The sequence below is a fragment of the Heterocephalus glaber genome, unplaced genomic scaffold (assembly GCF_053883595.1).
Source record: "Heterocephalus glaber isolate CG9 unplaced genomic scaffold, H.glaber_assembly_v1.0 deba00001687, whole genome shotgun sequence".
Lineage (NCBI taxonomy): Eukaryota > Metazoa > Chordata > Mammalia > Rodentia > Bathyergidae > Heterocephalus > Heterocephalus glaber.
In genome coordinates this window covers 6,651,746-6,677,016 of record NW_028258412.1, presented here as the reverse complement: position 1 = coordinate 6,677,016, position 25,271 = coordinate 6,651,746, and the positions used below count along the sequence as shown (strand labels likewise).

At 45.5% G+C, this 25,271-nt stretch overlaps 1 protein-coding gene and 1 pseudogene across 2 annotated transcripts; both read left to right on the top strand.

The window, feature by feature from the left end:
- Positions 1-37: 37 nt before the first annotated feature.
- Sf3a1 (splicing factor 3a subunit 1) lies at positions 38-24,916 on the top strand. Of its 2 annotated transcripts, XM_004843440.4 has the most exons (16): positions 38-220; positions 5,299-5,420; positions 12,807-13,014; positions 14,280-14,537; positions 16,234-16,308; positions 17,195-17,345; positions 17,654-17,847; positions 18,735-18,852; positions 19,297-19,482; positions 20,192-20,313; positions 20,402-20,647; positions 21,198-21,405; positions 21,911-22,065; positions 23,463-23,564; positions 23,677-23,748; positions 24,419-24,916. In XM_004843440.4, the coding sequence occupies exons 1-16, from the start codon at positions 158-160 to the stop codon at positions 24,518-24,520; spliced, it is 2,382 nt and encodes a 793-aa protein (XP_004843497.1). In that variant the 5' UTR covers positions 38-157; the 3' UTR covers positions 24,521-24,916. The 2 variants fall into 2 exon arrangements, with proteins under 2 accessions (XP_004843497.1, XP_087054337.1); XM_087198211.1 differs by lacking the exon at positions 14,280-14,537.
- On the top strand, positions 13,428-13,505 carry LOC147821955 (U4 spliceosomal RNA; annotated as a pseudogene).
- Positions 24,917-25,271: the final 355 nt, after the last annotated feature.

The window sequence follows — 25,271 nt, the reverse complement described above, 5'->3', positions numbered from 1 at the left end:
GAGGGCGGAACCGGAAGTTCGTCGGTCTTGCCTCCGCTGCAAGGTTTCACTCGGCGGCTGCCATCTTGAGAGCTCGTCTGACCTTTGGCGAGGTGTCTCTTCACGCAGCAGCGGTCGTCTACACTGAGGCGGGCTGGCAGCCCTAAGCGTCGCAGTCATGCCGGCCGGACCCGTGCAGGCGGTGCCTCCGCCGCCGCCGGTGATCACCGAGCCCAAACAGGTACCGCGTCTCCCGCACCTCGACGGGCAGCCTTTTCTTAGGCCTGGGCCCTCCCCTCCGTCGCGGGCGCTGAGTCCTTCGGTAATGTCCTGCTGCTCTGAAGTCCTAGGAGGAACTACAAGTCCCAGGAGGCAGCGCGCGTCCTATGGTAGCCGGGCAAGCCAGCTGAACAGTGGTTCTAAGTAGTCACAGGTCGAGCAACCAGGGTATCACCCTGGGAGGTTTTAGATGTGTAGAGTCCACCCTAGATCTAAGTAGGAATCTGCATTTTAACAAGATCCCAAGGTGATTCGTTAAAATGTGAGAAGCATTGATCCAAGCTCTTGCGCCCGCTGCCCCAGTCTTTTCCCTGCAGTCCCAGCCCTGGTGTTTACCCAAATCCAGACATCGTGCCAGTGTCCATCTTATCAAAATGAATGAGGCACAATCCCCCACCATAGGAGAGCTCCTAGACTAGTAAGAAGAGAGGCAAGCGGGAATACTCACAAATGTTTATATTGTCTAGACCACAGTAAGTGATAGAGTGCCAGTCAGATCCTAACTCTCAACCAGATAAGGGGAAATATGCATAAATAACTGCAATACGGTGTGGTATGAGCCATAAGAGTAGTAAGGAGATGGTAACCTAATGATCAAGTTAAGAGAAACCCACAGACCTGAGAGGTAAATTGCTTTTAGCAGGATGAATAGTTCTTCAGAAGAGTAACTGGGTGAGGGAAATGGCATTCTTTATTCATTTAACATTTATTGAGCACATACTATATGGTGGTCACTGTTTTGAATTCAGAATACTGAAAAGAATATGACAATACAGCAAGGAACATGATAGAAGTGGCCTATGCCCTTTCCACAAATGGTTAAGTGCCTGTTTGTGCCTGGCATTTTCCTAGTCACCAGGGGAAAATAAACAGATAATTTTAAATAATCAGTACAGAAACAAGGCAAGAGATCATGCTCTCTCTGGTGATGAATAAATAACCAAGTGCAGTTGAAGGATTGGGAGAATGGTGGCAGACTAAATTATAAAATTTGAATTTGTAGACAGTGGGAGGAATGGAAGCTTTTTTAGATAATGACATTTGCGTTTGAGAAATTAGGTGGGCAGGAAGTGATGTGGAGAGTTGCTAGGATGGAAGACCAGGCACTATTCAAAAGATGCAGAGGGCCAGGTCTGGATAGGGCAAAGAGGATGGGCAAGTGCTTGTCACAAAATGGTCAGTGACTCAGGGTCGTCAGCCAGATGTGTAGGAATCCTGATTCTGTCAGTTAAATTCTTCTATAATTTGGGGGTAACAAGAGTCATTACCTCATAGGCTTTCATAAGAGTTGTAAGAGTTAATAAATTTAAAGTGCTTAGAAAAGTGCCTGGGCTGGACATGGTGGTGCACTCCTGTAATCCCATAATCCCAGCAATTTGCTCATAATCCCAGCACTCTAGAGGCCAAGGCAGGATGGCCATAAGTTTCAGGCCAACCTGTTCCACATAGTGAATTCAAGGCCAACCTAAACTACATAGCCAGACCCTGTCTACAAAACAAAACAGAAAAGTATCTGGCCCTACTTTGTGCTTAATAAATATTGTTATCATTGAATGAGGAGGGCCGCAGATTCTGGCCTATGTGAGTGGGAAGTCATTCATGAGGTTAGAGATGGAAGTGCTCAAGAGTCCACTGGATCTAAAGTTCAGGAGTGATCTGGGACACTGATTTGGGCTGGATTGTTTAGCTTAGAGATGGTAAGGGAATTGAAGGGCATGGTTGTGAGTTCCTGAGAACCAAGTGGATACTGTGAACAGAGTTTTGGAGTTCTCTAACATTTTAGGGCAGGAGGTAAATAGGAAGAAGGAATGGTGAGCAAGAAGGAAAGACAGGTGAGAATGAGGCTTAGGAGTTGACAGTTTTGTAAGGGAGTGGTCACCTCATGCTAAGATGACAGCTGTTGCTGACTCTAGGCAGTCATTTTGAGTTTAGCAAGAGCACTTGGGGTGAGTGGGGACCACATGAAGGTGAGGAAGTGGGAACTCAGGGTGTTCAGCTACCAGAGAAAAGAAAGGGAGAAGGCAGGAGTACAACACAACATTAGGGCAGGGAAGAAGCTTTGTTTTTCTGAGACACTTGACCCTTTGGTAAGGGAAAAAACTGGGTTAAGAATATGGGAACTACTTGTTGGGCATGGTAGCACGAACCTGTAATCCCAGCTACTTAGAAGGCTAAGATGGGAGAATCACAGATTTCAGGTGAGCCTGGGCAACTTAGCAAGATCCTATCTCAAAACATTTTGTTTTTGGTACTGGGGATCAAACTCGGGACCTTGTGCTTGCGAGGCAGGCGGCAGCACCACTGAGCTAAAGCCCTGGCCCTGAAAACAGTTTTTTTGTTTGTATATTTGTTTGATTAAGACTAGGGTTGTAGCTCAGTGGTAGAGTACTTGCCTAGCATACATGGGGCCTTGGGTTCAAATTGCTAGCATCTAGCACTGGAAGAGTATGGAATGTTATGAGACAATTGGATATTCCAGTGGAGTTTCACAAGACATTTGTGCACTGAATAGTGGTTAAGACTGTGGAATGGCAAAAAACAATAGCCTTCTTATATGCGAATAGCAGACCCATTGAGAGAGAAATTCAGGAAATAATTCCTTTTACAATACCATGTAAAAAAATGAAATATCTAGGAATCAACCTAACAAAGGAAGCAAAGACCTCTACACTGAAAACTACAGCACTCTGAAGAAGGAGATTGAAGAGGATATATAAAATGGAAAGATATCCTTTGTTCCTGGGTAGGAAGAATCAATATAGTGAAAATGGCCATACTTCCAAAACTACTATATAGATTTAATGCAATATTGATTGAAATTCCAACAATATACTTCCCAGAACTAGAGAAAACAATGCAAAAATTCATTTGGAAGCAGAAGAAACCTAGAATAGCAAAAGCAATTCTAGGCAACAGAGACATGGCTGGGGGTATCACAATCCTCAACTTGAAACTATACTACAAAGCTACTGTGATAAAAACAGCATGGTACTGGCAAAGAAACAGACCCGAAGATCAGTGGAATAGATTAGAAGATACAGAAACAACTCCAGACATACTCAGCCACCTCATCTTTGACAAAGGAGCCAACCACCCTCATTGGAGAAAAGATAGCCTGTTCAATAAATGGTGTTGGAAAAACTGGATTTCAACCTGCCAAAGATTAAAAGTAGACCCATACCTATCACCGTGGACTAAACTAAGATCCAAGTGGATTAAAGAGCTAAATATCAAGACAGAAACAATAAACTTGCTGGAAGATAAGTTAGGTAGAACTCTCAATGACATTGGCATAGGAAAAGACTTTAAGAACAAAACCTCAGCAGCACGGGAACTAGCACAAAGAATCAACAACTGGGATCTCATCGTATTAAAAAGCTTCTGCACTGCAAGAGAAACTACCAACAGCTAAGAGACAACCTACAATATGGGAAGAAATTTCTAGCAGCTGTACCTCAGACAAAGGTCTACTCTCTAGAATATATAAAGAATTGAAAAAAATCAGACCCCCCCCAAATTCAAAGACCTAATTCAAAAATGGTCATCTGAAATGAACAGACATTTCTCAGACAAAGAAGTAAAAACAGCAAATAAATATATGAAAAAAATGTTCAACATCACTGGTCATTCGAGAGATGCAGATGAAAACAACCTGAGATTCCACCTCACCCCACAAAGAATGGCTGCTATCAAGAAATCAACCAATAACAAATGCTGGCTAGGGTGCGGGGAGAAAGGAACCCTTCTCCATTGTTGGTGGGAGTGCAGACTGGTGCAACCACTGTGGAAATCAGTATGGAGATACTTCAAAGAACTAGGGCTAGAGGTCCCATTTGACCCAGCTATTCCCCTGCTGGTTATCTTCCCCAAAGAATTAAAAGAATCATACCACTGGGGCCGGGTATTTAACTCAGTGGTTTCGCTGCCTGCTGTGCAAGCGCAAGGACCTGAGTTCGATCCCCGGTACCTAAAAAAAAAAAAAAAGAATCATACCACAGTGATATATGTGCACCCATGTTTATAGCAGCACAGTTTGTAATAGCTAAAGCTTGGAAACAGCCCAAGTGCCCATCAGTTGGAAACTGGATAAAGAAAATGTGGGGTTTTTTTATAAAATGGAGTACAACTCAGCCATAGAGAATGAGAAACTAGAGACATTTATGGCTAAATGGATGCATATTGAGGCCATACTCTTAAGTGAAATAAATAGGACACACGTGTAAAAACTGAATAGTTTCTCTAGTGTGAGAAACTGAAAGTGTAAATAAGGATGAAAATGATTAAAACGAGTAATCGATAATTTGAGATAGGAAAAGGTCCAAAGTTGTAGGGGTGGTGGGAGGGGAAGGGGAAAGGGAAGAAGGGAAAGGAAAAATTAGGAGAAAGAAAAAAAAATGGAAACAACGTATGTAAATGGGGAAGGGTGGTGGGGTTGAAGGGCGCACAGGTAATGGGGGAAGAAATAAGAACCAAGATACATCATGTACAGGTATAAGCACCCAATGATAAATGTAAACGTATACCTAAAATGTACCAATTAATATATAAATTTTAAAAATGTGGAGTGGACAAAGAGGGAAAGGGCATTCAAGGTAGAAGGAGCTGCCAACAAGGAATTTCCATTTTTTTGAACCCAGAGCTTTGTACATGCTGAGCACATACCCTACCATCTGACTACACCTCTCAGCCTTCTCATTTCTTTATTCAGCAAACAATGATTAAATATTGTGGGGTGGGCACAGGGTTACAAACATTCTAGATTCTGGAATGTGATTTTTTTAAAATGTACCCAGAGCCCCCCCTACATCTGAATTATGTGGGTACTTGGTAAAAATGCAGATTTCTGCTCCCACTGAGATAATCTGATGTAGGCAAGAGGCAGGCAGGTTGCCCTTTTCCCTACATCTTGGAAGTTCAGGGTTCTAACCTGAGGAAGTCTGGAACAAGGGCTGTTCTCAGCAATATCCTGGAGGAGTTTCATGGAGATCCTGCCCCAAACCAAGGACTTCAAAACCTTACTTCCTTTTCTTGTTTTCACAGCCAACTGAAGAAGAAGCATCTTCAAAGGAGGATTCTACCCCCTCCAAACCAGTGGTGGGGATTATTTACCCTCCGCCAGAGGTCAGAAACATCGTTGACAAGACTGCTAGCTTTGTGGCCAGGTAACATAGTAACTTCTTCATGGTGGGTCGAGGTAGATTGTAGCATGAAGAGCTCAGTTCATCCAAAACCACAGCAGTGAAATTGGCAGTGAAATAGGCACCAGACAGAATTGGTATCCTCAAAACAGTATAGCAGTGGCCAAAGTGAAGAGTGTCACCCAGTCCCACAGACACCAGGAGCCTCTGCCTCCAGATCAGGTTTGAGGAAATGCCTGGACAGTGGACAATGTATTTGTCTGTGTCTGAACTGCTGGCCTAAGGAAGATAAAAGGAAGTTGATCATTCTCATTGTGCAAGGACCCCCTTTCAAAGGACCCATCTGTGAAGTTGAGTAAAATGCTACCTTGTCATGAGGTTATCCTGAGGCAGGCATAAACAGATAGAATTGAGTGTAGTTCAGTCACGTCATGGAAGTGTTAGCTTTCTTCCTGGATGGGGTAGCAGTTGGTCAGTGTTCCTCAAGCCTCTCCCTGTTGTCTTTATACACGCTCACACATCCTTAGATAGAATCTTCTTGAGGGCTACTTGACTCCAAAGATGAACATATCCCCTGGTTTAGAGCATCCAGCAGACCATATCCAGCCTATAGATTAGTGGTGGTGAACCTATGCCATGTGTGCTGCAGTGGGCTGTTTATATCATTGAGAGCTCTAAAAGGTTCACCATCATTATTATAGGTATTTGTCCTCACCGTGTTTTTTTTTTGGTACCAGGGATCGAACTCGGGTCCTTGCGCTTGCAAGGCAGGTGGCGGAACCACTGAGCTAAATCCCCGGCCCCGTATTTTTTTTTAACAGTGATAAAATATACCTTTATTTACTTTTTTGAGTCAGAGGGTAGTAAAAAAAATTATTGCTGGGCCAGGGATTTAGCTCAGTAGTTCCGCTGCCTGCCGCCTCGTAAGCGCAAGGACCCGAGTTTGATCCCTGGTACCAAGAAAAAAAAATTATTGCCAAAGTAGATATCAGGCAAACAGAAAGGTGCTTTAGAAATCCAGTTACCTTTGAATTTATTTAAACTAAGAGGAAAAGGTCGTAATGTTTTCATGCAATACATACTTGGTTCTTTAACGATTGTGACAAACACCAGAAAAAATCAAGGATTAAAAACAAAAGAATTAAGGACTGCTGCACTTGTGATCCATACAAAACACCAACGTTTTGGGTTGTACATAATTAAAGAAACGCCTCACTTTCAAAATAGTGTAATAGGCCGGGGATGCAGCTCAAGTGGTGCCAGGTCTGCCTGGCAAGCGCAGGGTACTGAGTTCGATCCTTGGTACCTGGAAAAACAACAACAAAACCAGACAAACAGATTTGGGCCAGAGATTTAGCTCAGTGGTTCTACCGCCTGCCTCGAAAGCAAAAGGTCCGGAGTTTGATCCCCAGTACCAAAAAAAAAAAAGTACATCAAAATACTGTAATAGCCAGTACATAGAGGCATGCCTTAGGTGGGCATAGGAATGCAGTTTAGAAAAGGAAAAAAAAAAAAATCACACTGGAACTATACAATTTCTTTAAAATCACTGAGCAAGAAAAGCAACATCGAACTTTCATACTGATTTTACACAACATCTGTACAGTACCTTGACTTAAATACAAGAGCAAAAGTTAAGACTCTCCTCTATTTTTGGTAAACGACTGTATGGTAAACTTAGATGACTTTTCCCCCTCGATTTTACCTGGGAGTGGCCTGTTTTGTATTTTATTTAAAAGAGGGCAAGTTTGGCACTTTTATACTGATGTCGCCAATGTTAATATTCCTTGGGATCTCAGGAAGATTCATATTCTTTACAGCTGATAGAGCACAGGCTGGAGCTCCTGCTATGCCAGCCTCAGATTTCTCCAGTTTATTTTGTGCATCAATTTGTGTAACAATTTCATTCATGTTGGGGCTGGGGATTTAGCTCAGTGGTTCCACCCCCTGCCTCGCAAGCACAAGGTCCCCAGTTCGATCTCTGGTACCCAAAAAAAAAAAAATTTCATTCATGTTGGTCTCCAGTACCATCCCCCCATCACCATTTCTGCAAGAATATTGTGAACCTTGTCCACATGGAAAATTAGTTCACAGACATTTTAAAAATATTTGTCTGAGATCCCCCTTCCACAACTAAAGACTACAAGGAACTGAGCAAAAGAGAAAAAAGAAAATGCTGTGAGACAGTGGGAGACAGGGAAGAGAACCAGTGGGGAGAGCAAGCTAAGCAACAGAGAGACCTGTAAGACTCAGAACATAGTTGCTCCCACAATGACTGCACCAGAAATAGAAAAGAGACAACCTAATAGTCCAAGAAATTAATTTTGGTAGCTGCTTGAATACATATTAAATTTTGCAAAGCCATCTTTGCCTCTGTAAATGAATAGGATTTGAACTAAGTACAGAACCAAGTTGTTTTGCTCTGGATAAAAAGCGAGTGATGCCAGAAATTGCATTATCAATTTAATTTGGTGTACATCTGGTGAACATTAACACACTTAAAGCAAATCAAAAATCATGAGAAAATCACTAGGATAATCCAACACCTCAAGATCAGAAGTCTTGATCACACTGTGTCAACAATAAGCTATACTAATTTTAATTTAGAATATTATACTTTTTGGAAAATTCTTCTGAAAAACACCAGCATTTAATGAAACAATAGTTTGATTATGACACCTACTAAGTAAACTTTTACCAAATTCTAAAAATAAATAAATAAATAAATAAATAAAAGATTTGTCTAATGTTCCCACGAACACTTGAATTAAATCTAAAATACCAAGTTCACTTTCTGAAGATTCCACACAGAAAACAAGATATAGTGTTGCATAATGTCTATAAATCAGTTTGTTGTCAGGTCCTCCAATTAATAATCCTCCTTGTAGGAAATTACAAACATTTTCTTCTCTCTTAGATACCAAATGGAAAGTCTCCCTGATGATTTGTTGTTGTGAATCTTCACTGTAGGGCTGGTAGAACTTGCAGAGCTGCGTGCGGCTTGCTGTGGTTGTTGAAGATGAGGATTGCCTTGATCACGGCTGGGGCGGGCTGACCTGGTGGGGCCAGGGTGGGGGTGGGCATGAGAGCCTCACCTTGGGATGTGGAGGTCCTTCCCACCTACCCTCTCCTCACCGTATTTTTTAAACCTCAAGCTAGTTGTCCCTATTTAAAAATGAGGAGATTTGGGCCAGGGATTTTAGCTCAGTGGTTCCAGAGCCTGTCTCGCAAGCAAAGGTCCTGAGTTCAATCCCTGATACCAAAAAAAAAAAAAAAAAAAGATTTTACAATAAGTCTGGATTTCTGGCTTCTCTTGAGGAATGGACAGCTCCTTCCTACATGAAAGCAGTACCTAGCCCTGAGTAGATTGCTGCCTTCCGCTAGGTCATGTGCTATCCAGCAGTCATGCCTTGATAGTCACACCCCTGAGGCAGCATCTCCAGCACCTTGCATCATTTAATAGATGTTCCTTCCTCTCCCAACCTCCTAGTAAAATGAAACGTAAAGAGATTTTTCTGGTTGATCTGTTTCACTGTGTCTGCTCTGTTAAGATTCATCTAATCACATTTAAAGGGCTTTGATTAACCTGGTTATTTAGTTAAAAGCTGCTTGTGCTTGATGAACATTATTAGGCCATATCAAATTTAGAGCAGCAGGTGTTATGTTTTAAGATAAACATAAGCTTCATACCTTGTCCTTTTCCACTGACGTTTTTATTTTTAATTAATTTATTCTTTTGGTACCAGGGATTGAACTCAGGACCTTATGCTTGCAAGGCAGGTGCAGCACCACTGAGCTAAATCCCTGGCCCTCACTGATTTTTTTTTTTTTTTTTTTTTTTGGTACAGGGGATCAAACTCAGGACCTTGCGCTTGGGAGGCAGGCAGTGGAACCACTGAGCTAAATCCTTGGCTCACTGATATTTTTAAAACAAATAGGAAAACGGATGTTGTGTGAAAAATCGCTACAGTCTATCAGATTAGTTTCTATCAGCTGTTTTTACTTTTTCCTGTTTTCTTCTGGACCTTGGCATCCTCTTTTGGATCCTTATAATACTAGCAGAGATACTTCCATATCTTGCTTTTGTCTTCTGGACTATATGTTTGGTGGGTTCTTTTGGTACTGGGGATCAAACTCAGCACCTTTTGCTTGCGAGGCAGGCGCTGGAACCACTGAGCTAAATCCCCAGCCCTTCTGCACTGTATTGTAAGCACTTCTCATTGCTCTTGGTCTTCCTCATGCTGTGCATTCTTTTGAGATGTAGCCAGATGACAGGTCTTCCCTGACTTAGCTGTCAGTATTTTCCTTTAAGATTGTTCCCAGTGTTTCCATTTGGTAAGTGAAACTGAAGGGGACTCTTTTCCAAGTTGCTTTCCAATAGTTTTGTCCCATCCCCTGCTACCACAGAGAAAAAAATTTATCTGCGTCACTTTCTTTTTTTTTTTTCTTCTTCTTTTTTTTGGTACCAGGGATTGAACTTGGGTCCTTGCCATTTGTGCAGCAGGCAGCGAAACCACTGAGCTAAATCCCCAGCCCTGCCTCACTTTCTTTAAAAAAAAATTACATATGTGACTAGATGGATTTTTTTTTTTAATTGGCTTTTATAGCTTTAAAACTTGTAAGCTTGCTTTCCTCTATGTTGTGTGAAGAGACAGGCCATTCTTTTTTTTTTTTTGGTACTGGGGATCGAACTCGGGCTAGTGCTTGTGAGGCAGGCAGTGGAACCACTGAGCTAAATCCCCGGCCCAGGACAGGCCATTCTTTCACTGTGAGGGAAAGCCACCATTCGAGACTCGACTCTGGTTCGTTTGGGACACATGTGTTTTGCAATAGGCAATAGACATCTGCAACTGGGTGTGGCTTTCCAAAAGGAGCTTTTTGTCTCTATGTTGAGTCCTTCCTTCTCTGCTTTTTTCTGTCAAAAAGCTGAAGTGGAAAATACCCTTAAAAAGTCCCACCAGCTGAGTTGAGTCACAATCACATCTTTTTCTACTGAAATCTATTCCTTATGCTAGAGGAATTCTAAAATTAACACTAAGCTAACTTAAAGCAACAGAATAACTTGGAACAAACATGCCTGCCTTCTCATTGTGTATCTTTCTGATTGTTCCCAGATGTGGTGAGGTTATGGCTTGGGAAACAACCAGAGCCCCCTTTTGTAGCAGTCCTCAGTTTGCCGGTCATGGTAACCTAGTTTAGCAGAATTTAAGTGTGCATTCACCACTCTCATGTGGTGCATTATGTAAGGAGGTGAAAAAATGCTTCTCGAAACATGAGGTTCTAGCCAGGCATGGTGGCACACACTTGTAATCACAGCACTCAGGAGGCTGAGTCAGGAAGATTGCCATGAGTTCGAGGCCAGCCTGGACTACACAGTGAGTTTGAGGTGAGCCTGAACTACATAGTGAGATCCTGTCTCAAGAAAAAACAAAACAAACAAAAAAAAGTCCCAAGGTTCCAGTTGGACTAGTGCATTGTCAAATTGAGACATGGTATTAGTCACACCATAGAGTGTGGCCAGGATTGGCCCTGAGGGGCTAGCCTGGATGTTGATGACCATTAGCATGGCACATGTGGTGGCTAATCTGGGATACAGAGTTGCCTGCATCCTGTCTTCTGCCCTCTTTTCACTGACAGTGTCAGGGCTATGCAAATCTGAGGGAAGTGGAGTGATTCGGCTGGCACCAGCTGCTGGAGCTGTTCTTGGTGTATTCTGGGCACCTCTGAGTGCAGGGTTCTGGCCAGAGGAGCAATGGAAGCCTCACAGATATCTCCTAATACCCGTTTTAAATGTTTGTGGAACTGCCTTTTCATGGCAACAGCCCTATGTATTTGCGGGCCACTGCATGATTAAAAAAGACTTTGCAGAGCAGGGGATTTAGCTCAGTGGTTCCTCCGCCTGCCCCGCAAGGACAAAGACCCGAGTTCGATCCCCGGTACCAAAAAAAAAAAAAAAAAGACTTCGAAGTTGGACATGTTGGTACCTGTAATCCTAGCAGTTGGGAGGCTGAGGCAGGGGGATCATGAGTTCAAGGCCAGCCTGAGTGATTTAGCAAAAATACATCAAAAAATAAATAAATGAATGAATAAAAAAATAAAACTTTGGCATCTCCTTAATTTGGTCTCCTCAATAATACTTAAGGTTCAAAGGAAAGGTGATACTAACATTTTACACATGGAGAAATCAAAGTAGAGAGTACTTTGTTAACTTGTTCTGGATCTAAGTCAGTCAGTATGAACATGAAACTCAAATGTCTTGCATCTTTTAAGTTTCATATGCTTTCTGACTGACACATGTGTTATATGTAAGTGTGGTTCCTTGAATTAATATCATCGGGACTCTAAAAGTCATAGTTCCCTAAACATCATACCAGGGACATTTTTCATTACCTTCAGGTTTTGAAGGCATACCAGCTGGGGACTTTGGACCTATCTGGAGAACAATCCCAGGTAGAGAAAGCAGTGGGTGTCTTGTCTCCCTACCTCCCACCTTCGCTCAGCCAGTGCTATATACCTGGTATAAGCCATAGGGACCTGAACATGGTCCCTATGCAGCAGTGTTTCCTCTGTGGGCCTCCCAGCAGTAAATTAGGTGATTGTAGGCAGTGCTTGGACAAGGCATTAAATTAAAATCACCTAAATTTTCATGTCATTCCCCCCCAGTACATATTTTTTTTTCCCAGTCCATATTACCCAGAGGACAAAAACTCAGTTTAGTGTTAATACTGTATATCTTTAACATTTTTCTAGTGTTATCACCCCTTTTAGCTAAGAGAACTAATCTAAGCAAACTGAGCTAAACAGCTTTACTTAACCTTTTGTTAATAAAGGCATACTAGTTACTTTGAAGTAATATATACCTTTTAAAATGTATACATACATGTGTGTGTGTGTATATATATATATATGTATATATATATGGGGGGGGTACTAGGGATCGAACTCAGGTCCTTGCGCTTGCAAGACAGGCGGCAGAACCACTGAGCTAAATCCCCGGCCCAAAATATATTTTTAAAAAGTAAGTTTTGGGCCGAAGATTTAGCTCTGGTTTCTCCACCTGCTGCGCAAGCTCAAGGACCCGAGTTCAATCCCCGGTACCAAAAATAAAAGTAAGTCTTATTAAAAGAACAGTAGCCCGGGTGATTGTGAAAGATGGCAGAGCTGGCAGAAGAGCCAAGGAATGGCAGAGGTCAAGGAGGCCCTGTGGTAGAAGTCGCTTGGGCCAGGCCCAGAGAGGCAGATAGCACTGACTCCTGGTGCATGGAGGCTCAAGGAAGTCTGTCATGAGGGGTGGGCTTTTGTGCACAGTGGTTGGTTCCAAGAACGGGGCTGAAATGGGTAATGTTCTAGATCTGAGCAGTCAGTCACAAGGGCTGTGGGTTTAATTCTTGTGTTTTTCCCTTCTTCCAGAAATGGGCCTGAATTTGAAGCTAGGATACGACAGAATGAGATCAACAACCCTAAGTTCAACTTCCTGAACCCCAATGACCCTTACCATGCCTACTACCGCCACAAGGTCAGCGAGTTCAAGGAGGGAAAGGCTCAGGAGCCCTCAGCTGCCATCCCCAAGGTCATGCAGCAGCAGCAGCAAGCCACCCAGCAGCAGCTGCCTCAGAAGGTTTGGAGCCCAGCACCTATCCCTAGGCCACAACAGGGAGGGGGAATATAATTGATTTTGTGGCCTATACCTTCAACCACCCAGGGAGAGAAGTGAGGGTGTTCTCCCCTTCTTACAGAGGCAAACACTAAGGCTCAGACAGTGAGGTACTGATGAGAGTTGGCATTTCCTGAGAATTGCTTGTCAAGCTCTGTGCTCTGTTCTGGGTTTTTTGTTTTGTTTTGTTTTGCACTGCTGGGGAATTGAACCCAGGACCTTAATATGTGCTAGGCAAGTGCTCTGCTGCCCAGCTACAGCCCCAGCCTGCTCTCTTCTTTATTGACTTCTGGAGTCTTCGTGGGGAAGCCAGCAGAAGGACCATTCAATAAAGATGACAAATCTGAAGCTTGTAGAAGTATGATTTATCCAGGGCCAGCTTTGTGCAGTGGCAGTATCGTAGCCAATGAGGTTTATCCGAGGCGTGATTATTGCTAATTGAAAACTTATCCAGGGCCTTGACCATGACATGACAGCAGTGCCATGATATGCGAAAGATCTCCTGCCTGGCTGAGCTGAAGGAGGGGCTGTGGCCTGGGCCCCTCTTTGTACTATCCCTTCCCTTCTGTCTGGTCTGCCTTAGTACTACCCTGCCTTTACTAGGCTTAAGGTGTGAATGAGGACAAGAATGACCAACACATTTTGTTCCATGTAGACCTGGTCTGTCCTTTCATTTTGCTGTACTTCCAAATGTGATGGAAGAGACAACTGCTTATCTTACAGTAGGAAGTACAGGTGGGGGTCTGTTCTAAGACCTTCTGTTGCAACTTAATATTCCCAGGGCCTCAGGGTACCTCAGTTTGCTCATCAGTAAAAAGGATTTATAATACCTGTCTACCTCATGGTTCAGGTGGAGGTCATAGAAGTACTTTGTACAGTGTGATTCTCTGCACATATGTAGGCCCTATTGCATTTTTTACCTCCTTGCATAGGATTTAATAGGCTGGGTTTCTGTCTCTGCCACACACTTTTGGCTCTTGATTTCAAGGCAGAAGCAGAGATACAGATGGGCACAGATCTCACACAAAGCCATTCATGGGATTGAAGCCACAATTGGCGAAGAAGCTGATCCTTTATGATTTCAGATTCTGTGGCACCAAGTGCCAAGTGCTCTTACACAATTAATAGAGCATTGAAGTCCATGGCCATTCTGCAGGGAGGTGTTGCCTCTCTCTCAGCAAGCCGGTCCACTTCCGTGCCTCTTGCCTCACACTCCTTCTGCATCTTAGGTCCAAGCACAGGTGATCCAAGAGACCATCGTGCCCAAAGAGCCCCCACCTGAGTTTGAGTTCATCGCTGACCCTCCCTCCATCTCAGCCTTTGACCTGGATGTGGTGAAGCTGACAGCTCAGTTTGTGGCCAGGAACGGGCGTCAGTTTCTAACCCAGCTGATGCAGAAAGAGCAACGCAACTACCAGTTTGACTTTCTCCGCCCACAACACAGCCTCTTCAACTATTTTACGAAACTAGTGGAGCAGTATACTAAGGTGCTGGGCAGAGCCAGGGCCGGAGGCTGGGGGTGGGGACTAGGAGGGAGGCATTTCACCACTATGACCACTCTGTCCACTCATTGTCTCTGAGGATACCAGTTCTCTCTGGCCCCTGGGCAAATATTACAAATCCCAAGTTAATGTAAAGTCTTGATTTCTACTTAGTTATTTCTTTAAAAACAACACAGACCTCTTGTTCTAAAGAAAAATGAAACATTCAAACTACCCTTAGTCACTTACTGCCGCTTGATAAGGCCAGGTGGTGCCAGCTGGTTCTAGGTACATAGACATTTTCACTTGCTTAGTACAGGGCTTAAAAAGGAAGCAAGCCCTTGTTAATTGTCTACTGTTACCTAGTTTAGTACTTACAAAGACCCATGAGGTATTTGCCCCTTTTTAGCAGCCCCTATTATGCTCACTTTACAGAAAATTAAGACACAGAAATACTAACTTGGCCAGGTTCACACAGGAAGTACAGAACTGGCACTTTTTTGCAGACACTATGATCATAATTATTTGGCTATACTGCCACAGTCCAGAACCTGTATAATTATGACAGATTTGGTGGTTGCATATATGTTCTTGATCTAGATAAAATACCATGAATATTTTAAGTTCAAAGGACCCAAGGATTTCTTTTGATTTCTCACTGTGAATACATGTATATAATTAGAACAAATTGTAAAAATGTGTGTATTTAGAAAATGAACAAATCCAAAAGTTAGCAGAGCAGCTAAAATAGCCATAATTGAAGGTCAAAGAGTTTCTGTAAGTATACATTATCAATTTTAAAAGAACGCTAGGTTAATTTCCCTCTGTGGACTGCCTCCATGGTGAAAGGTCCTCAGAACTATCTCTCTTCTCACTTTCCTGTTTGTTCTTAGAATTTGAGTGTTGGCATTTACTTGAATGCACTGGTGACTACCCATCGAAGACTCTGAGCAGATAGATTCTAGGGTTAGAGGTATAAGGAGGGTCAGGGTGAGATGGAGCCTCTTTGTGAGTGAGAGTAGATATGGTTGGGGCAGTTGGAATGGCTGGCTTTTTAGAACAAAGACAGTATTCCTTTTCTCAGAAACTACATTGTCAGACTTATTCAGAGTGCTGGAGTTGTAGTGGTGAATAGAAGACAGAGCAGTCCCTGTCTTGTGGAGTTGGGGATCTAACACAGAGGAGACAAGCAGGTGCAATGTTAATGGATGTCTAATGGTAATAGATATCACAGAGAAAAAGCAGAAAATTGCAAATACAGGGAATGGGGCAGATAGACTGCAGTCTAAATAGGGTAGAGAGGGGAGGCTTTTTTTTTAACCAAAACATTGATTAGTGTGTTTTAGATATACATAATGATAACATTCATCATAGGGAATTTGTACCTGTACAGATTTTTCCCACTCCCCTCAAGGGGAGGCATTTTTAACAGGGTAGGAGCAGATCAGTATCATGAAAGCCTCATGTGTTGACTGTTCTGGGTAACCTGTTTACTGCCTTCTGTCAGTGTTTTGCATACTTTTCATACTTTCTTGCTGATCCTTTTTTTCTTAGTGTTAAAGTGTTATGCCAAGTGCAGCTGGAATTTGGGCCCAGAATCCCATCCTATCCCATTTCCTGTGCCATCTCTCAGGCTCACCAAGGCCAACTCTTTGCTTTATACTATGGTACCCTGACAGTTGCTTTAACTCTTTTGTTTCAGATCTTGATTCCACCCAAAGGTTTATTTGCAAAGCTCAAGAAAGAAGCTGAAAACCCTCGAGAAGTTTTGGATCAGGTAAACAATAGAATGTTTTTGAACCAGTTACTAGTAGTGCAGGTTCCATCATGTGGATTTTGTGTTGTGTTTAGAAACAGTCCCTTAGGCAATACAGGTTAAGTATCCCTAATCTGAAAATCCAAAATGCTTTAAAATCCAAAACTTGACCTGACGTCAACATGATGTCAACAGATGGAAATTCCATACCTGACTTCTTGTGTTGGGTCAAAGTCAAAACACAGGTGCAGATAATGCATACCTGTAATCTTAGCACTGAGGAGCCTGAGGCATGAGAATTGCCACAAGTGTGAGGGCAGCCTGAACCACATAGTGAGACTCTTTATCTCCAAAAAACAAAACATAAGTGCAAGGTAGGTGTAGTGGTGCATTTCTATAATCTCAGCATTCTGGAAAACAGGCAAGAGGATCACAAGTTTGAGCCCAGCCTGTCTCTAAATTAAAAGGGCTGAGATGTAGCTCATTGAGAATGCTCTAGGTTCAATTCTTCGTACTGGAAAAAGAAAAGGTCCACTAAAAATATTGTACAAAGTTACCTTCCGGCTATGTAAAGTGTATATGAAATGTGAGTAGATTCTGCATTTAGATGGGTCCCATCCGAAGATACCTCAACGTGCATGTGCAAATATGTATTCTGAAATCGGAAACATTTCAGATAACGGATATTCAGCCTATACCTTGTTATGATGTAGGCACAGGAGTGATAAGAAGAAAGTGTTACAAAGAGCAAAGATATTGTCTGTATCTGGGTTCCATGTTTCCCAGCTTTGCTCTCAGCATCACTGGGTCTCTTCTCCATCCAGAAAGGCATATCCTGAGCAGGCATATTGGTGCTGGCTGCAGGAAGGCTTTTGATTCTTAGCTCAGTTGTCTCCCATCCATGCAGGTGTGTTACCGAGTGGAGTGGGCCAAGTTCCAGGAGCGTGAGAGGAAGAAAGAGGAGGAGGAAAAGGAGAAGGAGCGGGTGGCCTATGCTCAGATTGACTGGCATGATTTTGTGGTGGTGGAGACAGTGGACTTCCAACCTAATGAGCAAGGTAAATCAGAGGAAAGTGCCTCAGGTGGGAGCCAGGAACCGTGACCCATCCCAGGAGACCTCATACAAGTATTCCCAGGAGCAGAATCTCAGAGGGCTCCATTAATGTCTGTTGCCTTTATGCTTCCAGGAAATTTCACTTCTACTACTTGTCCCAAATTAAATGAAATTCAACAACTATTTTGCCAGCCCCCAGATAGGCTTCCGCAGAAGGAAAATCAGATTTCCAGCCCTTGGAGAATTTAACAGACAGGGAAGACAGATGGGCCTTTGATAAGGATCCCTTTGACTTTGGTTCATCCCTGCCAGGGAACTTTCCTCCCCCCACCACGCCAGAGGAGCTGGGTGCCCGAATCCTCATTCAGGAGCGCTATGAGAAGTTTGGGGAGAGTGAGGAGGTTGAGATGGAGGTCGAGTCTGATGAGGAGGATGAGAAACAGGAGAAGTCAGAGGAAGCTCCTTCCCAGCTGGACCAGGATACCCAAGTCCAGGACATGGATGAGGTAAGCTCCTGTACAGCCTTTGGGCTGTCCTTGCCCCTGGAGCCTAGGATGTTGGGATGCTGCTATCCACTGAACCAGAGGCCCAGCTCCCTTATAACCCTGGAGAGGAAGGAGACATGGCCCCTGAACAAAGCTGGACTGGCTGTGCTGCTGCCCGAGCCCAGGCAGCTCATAGCCTCTTTCCAGCTCTTGCAACAAAGATTCATTCACACATAAGGATATAAAGGTTGTGCTGACCCTGTTCTGTGCCCTTTCCCTGGGCTCAGCGGCCTTGCTCCCACCTCCCTGTGCCAGTGTGGTTAAGGAATTGCATTACCCTACGCCTTGATGCCTTTGGAGCTCTTAGGCCCAAAAGATGACTAGTTCCCAGAGCTTTTCTAAATGTAGCCTACTCTTCCTTTCAGATATCCCTACCCCCTTCCAGCCAGTCCCTCCAAGTAGGCACAGAGTCTGCAGAGCCAATCTGTTCTCCCTCAGAAAGAATTTGTGTGCAGCCTGAGAAGAAAGGGCCCCTGTGTCTGTGGGAATTGAGTTTTTTCCTCCCTCCCAGCATTTCTCCCTGAGCAGCTACCATTGAGTGCCGACTCGCCCCCCTTCACCCCTCCCCTGCATGTTAAGTGCCCTTGGCCTCTTGGGACTGCCTGGTGCCAGCTGCTGGAAATGCCTGGGAGGAGTGTTAGCAACAGGGCCCCCAGCTATCCCATTCATGCTGTGAGGAAGCAGCCTGGCCTGCTGCCGGCTGGTGTCCACTGCCCAGAAGGCTTAGCACATGGACACTGGCTGGCAGAGGTCAAGGCTTCTTGCCACTCTGAAGGCTGCCAAGGCTCAGCTTCAGGGAGCTGGCCTCTCATGACCTCTCCAAGTCCTGCCACTGCTCTGTTTTTCAGGGTTCAGATGATGAAGAGGAAGGGCAGAAAGTGCCCCCACCCCCAGAGACACCCATGCCTCCACCTCTGCCCCCAACTCCAGACCAAGTCATTGTCCGCAAGGACTATGATCCTAAAGGTAAGGTCTACTTCCCAGCCCTTGGGCTGCTCTGGAAAGTCCTGCATGTCCTCATGTTTCTCAGACTTCACTATTTCTAAGAGTTTATAAGGGCATTGGTAAGCCCCTCTGTTACAGGCCTCGTGATGGGAAACGGCTTATTCTCCAGTGCCTGATGCCACATACAAGAGTGGCAGCAAATGTGTGTGTCTCCAATGAATGATGGGTGGATGAAACACCATTTTCTTTTGTTTTTTGAGACAGGGCCTTGCCAGGTAGTTCAGGCTGGCCTGAACTCACTATTAAGCCCAGGCTGGCCTGAACTCCTGGTAATCATCCTGACTCAGCCTCCTGAGTGCTGGGATTACAGGCATGTGCCACCACCATGCCCAGCTTTGAAATACCATTCTCTTTTAACCTTAGCTGCTGCCCACCATTCTCATTCTGACATCTGTATCCTTTTAGCTTCCAAGCCCCTGCCTCCGGCTCCTGCTCCAGATGAATATCTCGTGTCTCCCATTACGGGGGAGAAGATTCCTGCCAGCAAAATGCAGGAACACATGCGAATTGGGCTTCTGGACCCCCGCTGGCTGGAGCAGCGGGATCGCTCCATCCGAGAGAAACAGAGTGATGATGAGGTTTACGCACCAGGTGAGGTGGGGATTCCTGGAGAGGTCACAGCAATGTTCAAGTTACAGTCAAGGGCCAGGGAGTTAGCTCAGTGGTTCCACCGCCTGCTTTGCAAGTGCAAGGTCCTGAGTTTGATCCCTGGTACCAAAAAAAAAAAAATCAAGTTACAGTCAATTTGCTTTATGCGGATAACAAAAAGTAACAGTTAAGGTTAATGAAAACTTTTGAAGGACTCTGGAAGAATTCTTTATAAGCACACCTGATGTAGATTACATGTCTGTTGACATCCCAGGCAAGATCCCAGCAAGATCTGGCCACAGCTGGAAATAACGCTCATTTCTGTTAGACTAATGGCAGGAGTACTCTTATTCCTTGAATGAGACCCATTGATCCTCTTACTACTTTTTGGGAAGCAGTGGGATAGGGAGGGGACTACCTGGTCAGGGAACCAGACTTTTAGTCCTGACTGCTGAGTGCTACTCATATGTCCCTGTCCACATTGCAGTCATCATCTCTGGTCCATTATCCTTTTATAAATCAGAGGGATTGGACAAGCACTGGGTCCATAGGCTTAGTGCCAGTCAGGCACCCTTCCCCAGGCTTAGAGCCAGCCTTGTGGACCCGTGGGTCCAGCCATACCCTGCACTCATGGAAAACTGTTGCCTTGTTGGAAGGGCACCAGGTAGGTTAAGCCTCCCTTTCTCTCCTTCCATTCTGTGACCCTGTATAGGTCTGGATATTGAGAGCAGTTTGAAGCAGTTGGCTGAGCGGCGTACTGACATCTTTGGTGTGGAAGAAACAGCCATCGGTAAGAAGATCGGTGAGGAGGAGATCCAGAAGCCAGAGGAAAAGGTGTGACTCAAGTGGATCCTAGCCCTGCCCACCATCTTCCACACTTTGATTTAGTTCTGAGAGACTGTGCCTTTGCTTTCCTTTGCAGGTCACCTGGGATGGTCATTCAGGCAGCATGGCCCGAACCCAGCAGGCTGCCCAAGCCAACATCACCCTCCAAGAGCAGATTGAGGCCATCCACAAGGCCAAGGGCTTGGTGCCAGAAGATGATACTAAAGAGAAGATTGGCCCCAGCAAGCCCAATGAAATCCCCCAGCAGCCACCACCCCCATCTTCAGCCACGAACATCCCCAGTTCGGCCCCACCCATCACGTCGGTGCCCCGGCCACCTGCAGTGAGCAAACAGCCATCCTATGACTGCCTTTTTTTTAAAGCTTGGCTCTTGCTGTTAGGTGCTATTGGCCTAGAAGGGCAATAATGCCTTAGACTGGGTCCTGAATGCTAAGTGAAACAGAAAGAACCCTTTAAATGAAAATCTCTAGCTTGATCTTCCATCTGCAGAGAATTACACAGAGGGAGGCAAGAGGCAAATGAGAGAAGCAGATTTGTATCAGAGAAAGGTTATGGCGCCTAAAGGATCTCTGAGGCGTGCTGACCTCTCCAGGAACCTGAGGTCAGGGTTAACCTATTCAGTGACTTTCAGTGTATGCCATGAGCAACTGGTGGAATCTGATTCACAACTCCTAACTGGAAGATTCCCCCATTCCTCCCACCAGTGTAGTTTCTGTCATATATCTGATGGGAGGCTGCAGTCTTAGCACCAGGAGGGTTGAGTCAGGGCCATTTACCCCCTACCCCAAAGCTGCAGGTGGTCAGTTGCCAGCTGTGTGTGCCCTTGCAGTTGAGTTGGCTTCCTGAGGTTTGTGAATCTCTTTCTCCTACAGATGCCGCCTCCTGTCCGTACTACAGTTGTGTCTGCAGTGCCTGTCATGCCTCGCCCGCCAATGGCATCTGTGGTCCGGTTGCCCCCGGGTTCAGTGATCGCTCCCATGCCACCCATCATCCATGCACCCAGGATCAATGTGGTGCCCATGCCTCCCTCTGCACCTCCAATCATGGCACCCCGTCCACCCCCCATGATTGTACCAACAGGTCAGTGTCTCTTGCACCGCTTTCCAGGCCTTTGGGTCAGGGACTATAGACTAACCATGGTCCACAGAGCAGTGGCCGATGTTAGTAGCAGCTGTTCCAGGTAGGTGCCTAGCCCAGAGGAAAGCCCTGGCTATACACATGAAAGATTGTCAAGCTGGGAGCTGAGAGTCATAGTTCCTGGGAAAGATGGGAGGCTGAAATGGGATAGCTGGTGCCTGTACTCAGGGTTCAGGGCCCAGATAGGCTAAGAGGCCTAACAGGTGCTTGTCGTCGGCTGGTACCTGCGCTGTCCATTAATCCTGTCCTTCCTCCAGTCCTCTGCTGCCCAGTCTGGGCAGCCTCCCAGGGCCCCCTGCCAGGGTACCTGGTAGCTTCCAGTCACAGCAGGGAGTGCCACTTCACACTTGAGTGGAGCAGCCTTTGCAATCTCCCCTCTCTAAACCTCACCAGTCCTGAGTCCTAGGCCCTCCCCAACTCGTGGGGCTGCTCTTTGATGTCTTTGCAGCTTTTGTGCCTGCCCCACCTGTGGCTCCTGTCCCAGCTCCGGCTCCAATGCCCCCTGTGCACCCTCCACCTCCCATGGAGGATGAGCCTGCTTCCAAGAAACTGAAGACAGAGGACAGCCTCATGCCTGAGGAGGAGTTCCTGCGCAGGAACAAGGTCTGTGGTTCAGAGTGCTGTCTGTGGCCTGGAGTGTTTGGTTCCTAGGGTTTTAGCTTCTGGGGCCTAGCTTAGCCGTGGAATCCTCCTGAGGGGTTCTCAGCACACATGAAACATGGCAGCAACTGGGAAGCAGAGAGTAGTGGGTGTCTTCCGGTGTGAACTCAGTAGAGGCCAGCAGGGAGACCAGCTGCACAGGTAAAATGACCCAGCTCTCAGAAGACTGTCTCTTAGGGTGGGACCTTGAGGGGGCTGTTAGAATGGGATCCTTGGTCCGGCTGGTACCTAGGGATGCTATTAGGCTTCTGTGAGGAGTCAGAAACAGGCCCAGCTCCCACTCCCCGAAAGGATTTGACCAAATCTGTGTGGTTTTGCTTCTAGTGCTATTTCCTATCACTTGAGCACTTCCTCAAGTGTGGGGATAAAGCTAAGCATTTTATAGTATCTTTCCATTTGGTGCTCACAACAGCACTGTGTTGTAGTTGTTGTCAACCCTGTTTCACAGGCAGTGATCTTGAGGCTCAGAAACCTAATCAGCTGTGAAGCTGAGTTGGGAACCCAGAACCCAGGTCTTCTGACCTCACAGGTCAGTTCTTTGCCCTCGTGCTTCCTGGAGGATACAGAGCATTTTTATCCCAATTCTTTTTTTTTTTTTTATTGGTACTGGGGATTGAACTCGGGACCTTGTGCTTGCAAGGCAGGTGGCAGAACCACTGAGCTAAATCTCCAGCCCTTTTTTTTTCCAGAGCATTTTTATGTACCTGCCTGGTCTTAGCCTCCAGAGTCACCCGAAGGCAAGGCAAAGTCTCTTTAGAGAAGAGAAATGATCTGAGTGTGGTGGCACTCAGTACTTGGGTGGCTGAGGCAGAAGAATTGCAAGTTTGGCCAGCTCAGACTATGTAGTGAGACTTCATCTAAGAAAAGAGAAGAGGGAAGAAAAGGAAATGAAATCTTGAAAGGGGCAGATGATTTGTACAATGTCACAAATGGTGTCAATAGGAATCAGGGATGGTGGCACTCACCTATAATCCAGCACTGGGGAGGCTGAGGCAGGAGGGTCACAAGTTTAAGGCAAGACTGGACTACGTAATGAGACCCTGTCTCAATAAACCAAAAAAATAACAACAAAAGTTGGAGGGAAATGGTGTCAGTAATGAATCAGGGGGTCAGAATCCAGGAGCCCATAGCTGGGCTTGGTGGCTTGTGCCTATAATCCCAGCACTTGGGAGGCTGAGGCAGGAGAGTTGCTATGAGTTTGAGGCCAGCCTGAACTACACAGCAAGCCCCTGTCTCAAAAAAAAAAGTAAAAGCCCAGATGGATAGGCCTGTGCGAGCCCTGTCATAGTTCCATCTTGGCTCAGAGTCCTCGGGGATAATGACTACCTCCTGTTTTGCAGGGTCCGGTATCTATCAAAGTACAGGTGCCCAACATGCAGGACAAGACGGAATGGAAGCTGAATGGGCAGGTGCTGGTCTTCACCCTCCCGCTCACAGACCAGGTACGGGCTGCTGTCCCCAAGTGCTATCAGGTGCATGGGAGCCAAGGGGTTGGGGACAGTTTCGTCTGGGTGGCCTTAGCAAGGGTTGAATGACCTCTCTTTGGTCCCACAGGTCTCTGTCATCAAGGTAAAGATTCATGAAGCCACAGGCATGCCTGCAGGGAAACAGAAACTACAGTATGAGGTGAGTCAGGGTGTTCCTGGTCCCCTTGGATCCCTGGGTTCCTTGGATCCCAGCACCTCTGCCATCCCAGAAGCTAAGTCTCCCAGAGCAGGATGGAGAGAGACCTGGGCATGGCCATCTGAGTCCATGCTACAAGTGGTAATGCTGGCTGGCAAGCCTGACCGTGCAGGTCCATTCTCGTGTGGGGTCTGGAAAACCCTTTGCCTTGATGACTAGGGGTATAAGACTTGAGAATGTCTTGGTGGATTCCTGACCCAGTGGTGGGGCCAGCCCAGCCTGAGACCTGCCAGGTCCACAGGGGTGCTGCATTCTCTTTGAGCTTGAACACACCAGCACTCTGAGCCTCATTTCTATAAAATGAGGCTGCTGGGTGGGGTGATCTCCGAAGGTCTTGTCATTTGAGATCCCCACTCCCACGGGAGTTCTTTAGGGCCATTGTCTTAGGAAATTGAGCTTTGAGCCCAATTGACCAAGGAAAAGATCATCAGTTGGTGGGAAGGAAGGAAAACATCTAGGAAGAGTCAGAGCCTTCCAGTCCATCCCAGCTTCCCTCAGGCTGCTGTATTGGCTTAGTTCAAAGTGTGAACCCAGCCAGGTTCAGGGTTGAGAGTCTGCAGTGGTGTGCTCAAGGCCAGGCACCCTGTACTGAGGCATACCATCTGTTTTCCAGGGCATCTTCATCAAGGATTCCAACTCTCTGGCTTACTACAACATGGCCAATGGTGCTGTCATCCACCTGGCCCTCAAGGAGAGAGGTGGCAGAAAGAAGTAGAAGAGAGATCTGCTATCGAATCCCTGTTGCTCATCCTCTTCTGTTCTCCATGTCCTGCTCCTGACCCAAGAGTACCTGAGACATCAGGCATCACCTATGCATTTATTCCCCTCCTACTCAATTGTCCTGCAGAAGTTTGCCCCACCCTCCCACACATTGGTAAGAGCACCAAGGCTTTCTGAGCCAGTGTCTGGAATCCCTTTGTGTTAAGAGTCTTGATTTGAGGGCCTTCTTTTCTTCCAGCAGCCTATTAGAAGCTGAGAGTACAAAGATGGCCTACAGAGTAGTTTCACAGTGCCATGTAGCGCTTGGCTGATAGACTATGATTGTTATCATTATTCATCATTTTGTATCTTTCAATGGTGTCTAATAAACTCTTGGACCGTTCTTGTGAAAGCAGTGTAATAAGACTTGTCCCTTGGCCACCTGTGCTCTGTCCTCACTCGGGCAGTGGGAACGCTGTAGAGTGCCATGTAGCTCTTCTCTGCTCTGAGGAATCCTGGGGTTTGTATGTGAGTTCTTCCTACCATCCTATCTTTCATGTGTTAGTCTTCTAACTTTTAAAAAACATTATAAGGGCTGGGGATTTAGCTCAGTGGTTCTGCCGCCCAACTCACAAGCACAAAGACCCGAGTTCGATCCCTGGTACCAAAAAACAAACAAAAAAAGAAAAAACATTATAAACTGGATGTGGTGATGCATGCCTATAATCCCAGCACTTGGGAGGCTGAGGCAGGAGGATTGCTGTGAG